At 37.4% G+C, this 8,354-nt stretch overlaps 1 protein-coding gene across 3 annotated transcripts in view; it reads right to left on the bottom strand.

Annotated features, from left to right (window-relative positions):
- LOC113229521 (proto-oncogene tyrosine-protein kinase ROS) overlaps nucleotides 1-8,058 on the bottom strand; it is a 35,537-nt gene extending 27,479 nt beyond the window's left edge. For all 3 annotated transcript variants that reach the window (XM_026463146.1, XM_026463145.1, XM_026463144.1), the window contains exons 1-2: nucleotides 7,648-8,058; nucleotides 630-689 (exon numbers count right to left, since the gene is read on the bottom strand). In XM_026463146.1, coding sequence (XP_026318931.1) covers nucleotides 630-689; nucleotides 7,648-7,860 — 273 coding nt within the window. In that variant the 5' untranslated portion in view covers nucleotides 7,861-8,058. The remainder of the gene's footprint in view (nucleotides 1-629; nucleotides 690-7,647) is intronic.
- Between the last annotated feature and the right edge of the window lie 296 nt (nucleotides 8,059-8,354).

The raw sequence follows: 8,354 nt of genomic DNA on the forward strand, positions 1-8,354 counted from the left end.
ATTATATATAGATACCTACACATTAATATGTGTAGGTATCTATATATAATAGATTGTTAATGTAATTGTTTTTTATAGCAAGTAGCAACTGATTTAAAAACAATATTGGAGATATTTATTTATTGAATCCAAGCAACGAGTTGACTTTTGTCAACCTCTACATTTTTAGACTTTTGTATTTTGTTTCTTTTTTGTTATCTGTAACTAATTACGAATTATTTATCGAGAATTGTTTCGTTATCTTTTTCAGATTGTTCAAGTTTTATAAAAATATGAAAACCATGTTCCAATTTCCGTTAAATAATCGTAAAATCGACTTGGGTAACAGTCAATACTAAATATAATAAACATTTCTTATCGAATCAGTAGTTTTATGTTCGTAGATGTGGGGGTCAAGATTTTTTTTTACCAAAACACAGTTGTAACTAAAATAAAAGTACGTTCAAATATATTTATATAATATAAATACTGGTGAGGTACAAGTATAAATATTTGAATGGTAACTTAACTTGAATACTAACCGATGAGCGCTTGGCATTTCTGGCTCAGTAACCTACCCTTAAACATTTATTAATTTTTTTTATTTCGATAGAGATTCTTGTTTAAAAAGGGCTCAGCAGCAATCTTACCTGCTGCACACTGCAATCGGAACCGCAACTAACATCGAAGTGACCATCGCCCGTTCGATTCTGTAACAAATCACAGTATTTAACTTACATTATAAGAAGTAAAGTGTTAGGTTTCCCTAAATTATGAAATATCTAGTACTGACCGTAGGTGTTGTACCTATCTACTTAACTGTAATAATTACGTATTATACATAGGGCGCACTATAAGTTTCCGTAACTAACCAGTTACATAAACAATATTTAAAAAGTAATTACAACATTTGACAATAGAACTCTCAGGCTGTAGAATACAGTTTGTTTCATCTGACTGTCACTTGTTTTGTCATTGTGGCGTCATTTTAGAAATTGGTTGTCTACATCACCATGGATTTAACTCGTGAAAATTTTCGTAGTATGGTTTACTACGACTTGAAGTGTAAACTAACGGCTCAGCGGAGCTCGACTTCAAACTGCTTTTGGCGACGAAGCACCATGCAAGACGACTACTTATAGCTGGTTTGCAGAATTCAAACGCGGTCGTGTGAATCTCGGTGACGAATTTCGTGATGGTCGCCCGTCCACTGCTGTGAACAACAAAAACATCGATAGTGTGCATCGTATGATCAAAACAGACAGGCATGTGACATACCATGAGATTCGGGCATCTTTAGGCATAGACATGAGTCAAAAAATACAATCAATACTACACAAACATTTGGGTGTGAAAAAGCTGTGCTCTCGGTAAATCCTACACAATTTGACTGAGGCTCAAAAAACGGTTCGCGTCACTTGGTGCAATTCCATGCTTACCAGATTCAACGTAGGGGCGTCAGATTTGATGTAGGACATAGTAATAGGTGACGAAACATGGATTTATAGTTACGATCCCAAAACAAAGCAGTAATCGAGAGTATGGGTCTTTCGAGATGAGCCGAAACCAACCCAAGTGGCGCGCGTGCAAAGTGCCTCTAAGCGAATGATTCCTTCTTTTTTTAATAAAACTGGACACGTGGCTATTTTTGCTTTAGAGAATCGTTGTACCGTGAATTGTGATTGGTACACGGCCATTTGTTTGCCGGAAGTTATCGACAAACTCCGTAAAAATAACCGTAAACGCTGTATCATCTTACACCACGATAATGCTAGTTCTCACACGGCAAGACTTGACAGAGTTGTGACTTTTAATTATTCCCAAAAATTAAGAACCAGTTACGCGGTCAACGATTTTCATCACCTGAAGAGGCTGTCGAAGAGAATGAAAACTATGTTTCAGTGATTGCCACGGAGGAATGGCATAAATGTTTTCAAAATTGGTTCATTCGTATGAAAAAGTGCATTAACGCTAACGGAAAATATTTTAAGAAACAATAAATTCATTTCTGACCATTTATACTATTTTTTTGTTATTCATTCCGGAAACTTATAGTGCGCCTCACGTATGTATTTGCCTACTGTATAGGCAAAATGAATAGGTAAATAATTCACGAAATCATTGATGTATGTAAGCTTCCCTGTGGTGTAGGCGAATATTACGGACGAGATTTAAAGTTGACAGTGCCAGTACCTACAATTCTCACGCTTTCTGCATTCGTTAAATTCATCTTATGAAGATATTACGGGTAGCGAAGTAATAATATTTCGATAAAAAATAATTCTGTCCACCGGAGCTACTGTTGGATGGCTTCCGGTGCGCACGCGCAGCGGAACGTGACCTCATGCCATCCTGCGATATCGGTCCGTACCTGCCTTAATTGATGGCTACACATTTCGATTGAAAGTAATCTGTGATTTTTTTTAAATCCAATCTCTTTAGTGATGCAGCGCGTAGATGTGGGTTGATACAATAATGGTTGATGGATTGTCATGTAATTTGCTGGATATAAGTACACTTCTAATAGTGATTTTTTCAATTTCATTAATCAATACGGCAGATACGGTAGAATACAACTACGTCATCAACCTAATGAATCTGCGCATATCTGCCAACTTATTTATTTATTTATTTAAACTTAATTGTACACAAAACAGTACAAATAGCGAACTTAATGCCATTAGGCATTCTCTACTAGTCAACCGGAGAGCTGGGTTCAAAATAATTAATAGGGGTGCATAACATGATAATTAGAACAGATAGGAAGAAATTTATAAATAATTATGATTATATAGTTTAAACACTATATAAATATAGCACATAATATTCTATGACCAAATATGTACTTATATAAGCAACCTATATACACATAAATACATAATATATAATACATGCACATATATATTTAATATACATATTTATATATAACAATGTCAGACTAACGGGATGTAGATTGAGACTCCAATAAGAAATCGCGGACTTATTGCTTGAAAGCTAGTTTATTCGGCGCTTTTTGAATATGGGGCGGTAGAGCGTTCCAGAGTCGTATTGCCTGAAGAGTAAATAAGTTAGAAAGAAAACCAGTAAGGTCGGAAGGAATTAAAAGAGTCAATTTGCTGTCTGAGCGAAGATTGCGATTCTGGGATGCACCCAAATATTGAAATTTACATTTGAAATATCCAGGTGCACATTTATCATTGATGATAAAGTCAAGAGTGGAAAATATTCTCAAATCACGACGTTGGCGAATCGTAAGCCACTTCAGCTCATTGCAACATGCGGACAAGTGATCAAATTTTCGAAGTCCATAAATAAAGCTAATGCAACTATTGAGCAAGCGATCCAATTTCTTGAGAAGTTCATGGGTGATATCAGCATAACACACATCAGCATAATCAAAGATAGGAAAAATAGTAGCCTGTACTAATAGGATTTTTGTTGAGAGATGGGAAGAAAGTGTTTGAATTGGTAGAACGATCTTAAGGTACCAATGATCTTCTGACTAATGCAGTCAATCTCAGGTTTCCAGCTTAAAGTACTATTAATGTATAGTCCCAGATTCACAACATGAGGTGCGAAAACAATAGGGATATCATTATAAGAAAGAGGCACGACAGAGCTCATGTCCAACCTAGTCAAAGCATGAGAACTATCCACGACAATACCTTGGCACTTACTTGGGTTGACACTGATGCGAAATTTACTCGACCAATCAGCGATACGCCGCAGATCTTCATTAAGCGCTAGTATCGCATCATCCAGGCAGTTAATCTTGGCCTGCGCATATATTTGCAGAACATCTGCATACAGATGGTGAGAATTGTGGAGAATAGGAGAAATGAAATTGATGAAAACGGAGAACAATAGAGGGGAAAGAATTCCACCTTGGGGGACACCTTCCTCAAGGTCTCCCAACCAGACAAGGAGCCCTTGAAGATATGAAGAAAACCAGTCCAGTTCCGGAGGAGAGAAACGCAGATATGCAAAGATAGCAAGATGGATATCATGGTCAACAACATTGAATGCTTTAAAAAAAATTTAATGTTTAAAATTAAAACGTGTGCAAAGTGGTTTGCTACTGTTTTCAATATATAACATGTTTCGGTGCACAAATCTGATATTTAAAAAGGTTGTCCTTATTGTCTTTTTTGCGAGCGTGCGACCGGAACTGGTTTGGTGGGCACAAGCACCTATATGGCTTCCACATTGAAACATGACACCTATGTGGCGTTTGGGATTTCTGTATTCAGTTTAATTTATCGCAATATCAGCTACTATTTATGAGATAGCGCCAATAGATAGTTACATTTTATACGTGTGACCTTAACAGAGCTGCGGGATAACTGGAAGTAATAACTGTAACAGATATAACTATGTACTACAGATGTATGTAACAGATATAACTACATATGTATACATACATAATTATGTATGTATTAAAGTCACACCGTTTACAGAAGTTGTATTGTAGTTTTTAAATAAATAAGCATGGTACTGTACTAAAACGCTATAAAGAAGTGCGTCGGTACAAATAAAATCTTTATTTATAACTAATACAGCTATACAATAAAGTAATGAGAGTGTATAACTACAATGTCCACATATTATCATAACCGAGAAATGAGAAGTGTGAACGACATGCTGATAATATAGTCTAGGAACACAGCCAAAACAAAATAAACTAACTACGTTATGACAAAAGAGAAGAAAGAATTAAGTGATAATAATGACAACTCACTAGTTGGTTACTTGTTAGTACAGACGGTAGCACATCAAGCTATATATTGACGAATCTTGTTCACTTGATATACGGAAGGCGATATTCGAATAAAAAAGTATAGTTTGGTGAGCTGTTGACTGTACTGTGTAATGTAATACATAGGCGCACTATACGTTTCCGGAACTGGCCACTTACATAAACAATATTTAAAAAGTAATTACAACATTTGAAAATGGAACTCTTGGACTCTACAGCCCATGTATTGTATTCTACAATACAGTCTAATTTCATTTTAGAAATTGGTTGTCTACATCACCATGGAACTCGTAAAAATTGTCGTAGTATGATTTTCTACGACTTTAAGAGTAATTTAACAGCTTAGCGAAGCTTCGCTCGGCTTCAAACTGCTTTTGGCGACGAAGCACCATGCAAGACGACTACTTATAGCTGGTTTGCAGAATTCAAACGCGGTCGTGTGAATCTCGGTGACGAATTTCGTGATGGTCGCCCGTCCATTGCTGTGAACAACAAAAACATCGATACTGTGCGCCGTATGATCAAAACAGACAGGCATGTGACATACCACGAGATTCGGGCAACTTTAGGCATAGGCATGAGTAAAAAAATACAGTCAGTACTACACAAACATTTGGGTGTGAAAAAGCTGTGCTCTCGGTAAATCCTACACAATTTGACTGAGGCTCAAAAAACGGATCGCGTCACGTGGTGCAATGCCATGCTTTCCAGATTCAACGAAGGGGCGTCAAATTTGGTGTGGGACATAGTAACAGGTGACGAAACATGGATTTATAGTTACGATCCTAAAACAAAGCAGTAATCGACCGTATGGGTCTTTCGAGATGAGCCGAAACCAACCAAAGTGGCGCGCGTGCAAAGTGCCTCTAAGCGGATGATTGCTTCTTTTTTTAATAAAACTGGACACGTGGCTATTTTTGCTTTGGAGAATCATTGTACCGTGAATAGTAATTGGTACACGACCATTTGTTTGCCAGAAGTTATTGAAACAAACAAACACAAACTCCGTAAAATTAACCGTAAACGCCGTATCATCTTGCACCACAATAATGCCAGTTCTCACACGGCCAGACAGACAAACGAATTGTTGAAGGTGAACGACGTTGACCTTATGAGCCATCCCGCGTACAATCCCTGCCAATTTTTTCAAAAAAATTTCCAATAATTGAGAGCCTATTACGCGGTCAACGATTTTCATCACCTGAAGAAGCTGTCCAAGAGTTTGAAAAATATGTTTCAAAGATTGTCACAGAGGAGGGGCATAAATGTTTTCAAAATTGGTTCATTCGCATGAAAAAGTGCATTAACGCTAACTGAGAATATTTTGAGAAACAATAAATTCATTAATTAAATTTTTATTGAATTGATATTCAATTATTTTTTGTGAAATTACTCCACTAGTTTGTTATAATTATTAATACAAAGATCCAACACTCAGAAAAAACACTCACAATTTATTTAATACAGTGAATAGCGACATCTCTTGCCAGGACTGGTAGCTGTAAAGGTACCTAACTGGGTGATAAATCTGTCAAAGATTTCTCATAGATGGCGCTACGACTAAAAAGTCGTTGAAAAAAACAAGTACAAAGACACGACGCAAGCACATAGAGAAATTCGTGAGGTCCGTTGGTTCGTTCCGTGGCTTAGTTGGTATAGCGTCTGGCACGGTATGCAAGAAGACGTCGGTTCGAATCCGACCGGATCGAAGGAATTTTTTCTGAGTGTTTTTTCTGAGTGTTGGATCTTTGTATTAATAATTATAATAAATTCATTTCTGATCATTTATAGTATTTTTTTCTTATTCATTCCGGAAACTTATAGTGCGCCACACGTATTTCCAGAACTTTTAAACTTGTAGAAATAACAACAATGTTACATTGGAAAAACCTTACTTAGTATCATGTTAGAAACAAGCGTTTGTTCCTGATAATAGGTATATAATACAGATCGAGGTCGGTAATTATCCGACAAAACAGAGGCAGAGGCTAAACAAAATCGCAAATGTTTAGAAACGCTCTATTTTTAGCGTACCAGGGTTGATTACTTCGGCTTGTTAATTGCCGACAATTACTTGTGCATTGAACCTACATAGCGCAGCACTACAACACAACAAATAAATACCGATCATCCCATCGGGCAACAAACCGTTGATCTCTTCTTTATCGACGACTGTGATGATAAATTGAATTGCCAATGGTGAAATAAATACGGTATATTATAACTGTAATATATTCAGTAGCAGTAGAGCACCTAATAAAAGAGTTCGTCCAGGGAAGTGCTGCCACCTTACCTATTTCTGCTTTCCGGTTTCGAAGAGTAAGGGAGCTAGTGAAATTACAGGCACAGGGACTTGACATTTTATGTCTCAAGGTGTCGGGCGCAGTGGCATTATTCCTCAGTCTTTGAGATTTAAAGCTCTGAGTGGCAACTATTATGGATAGGCGTGTCGCTTACCATCAGGCGCACGTCTTGTTTGTTCCGTCACTTAGTTTTTATAAAAAAAAATTGTATAAATCATAAACAGTGCTAGCCCAACCTGATGACTGACAGAATTTTATGTATTTTGCAGAGATAATAATACAATAACTTGTCGATAACATTTAAAGTTCAAAACATTTAAAGGAAGTACATATAAGAGAAAATTGAGGAATTAATAGTAATAATGGTAATGTGCCAGAACAACTACACCATTTCTAGGTCTCAAACTTGGGACTTTCCTGTACTATGACTACCAGGCCACGGAATTCACTCCGGGTCACTACCAGAACACCTAGATCAGAATCAGTTTAAAAAAAGTTCATTTCTCTAATTGGTCCTACCAGGAATCGAATCCAGGACGTCTTTGTCCAGCGCCCACAGAGACAAATTGCAATTTTAAGACAAGGATTTAAATAAAGAAATAATTCAACCTGAAATGGGCATTTCTCATTGCATCTCGCGACAGCTTCCGTTCCAAATTCATCGGTGATGGAACTATAATCGCAGCCAATTGGCCAAGCGGACAAAGCCAATCCGAGCAGCGACAACACTAGCCATTTGTGCCAATTCAGTGGCGCACTCATTGTGCCCACCGCCTGCTGCTGCCGACTCCGTTCCTCTAAAGTCTCATTCGACCACAACATACATGTCCACTCTACGTCCACAATATCAGAACTTTCATTATCTTTGTCAGCCTTAATAACACAATCTGGTTTCACAGTTCACTTTTAATCGGTAGGAACTTTTATATGGTCGCGCGCAAATTGGCATAACGTTCGTAATTCAAAAGCGCGGATCAGTATCGGGCGGTGTGATGCGCGCGCGCAACGAAAGCTGTTCGGGGACTGAGTGGCGCATGAATCGCGCGGCAGACACGCGCTACGAGGACGCTACGGTTGGGCGCTACGCCTATTATGTCCCTACCTGTTGTTTGTGCACTTGTTATTATTTGATACCATCGGGGAGTATCTAACTATGTACATAGTATTAAAATATTAACTTGTAATTTATCGTAATAAACGTATACTATGCTTGGTAATGGAAAACACTTGGATTAACTGTGTCCAATGAGACGCTATGAATTAATTACACAAATGTCTTCTAAATTGTTTTTAAATTCCTAAACCAAAAAACTTTA

The sequence above is a fragment of the Hyposmocoma kahamanoa genome, unplaced genomic scaffold (genome assembly GCF_003589595.1).
Source record: "Hyposmocoma kahamanoa isolate Upper Pololo Valley unplaced genomic scaffold, ASM358959v1 62, whole genome shotgun sequence".
Lineage (NCBI taxonomy): Eukaryota > Metazoa > Arthropoda > Insecta > Lepidoptera > Cosmopterigidae > Hyposmocoma > Hyposmocoma kahamanoa.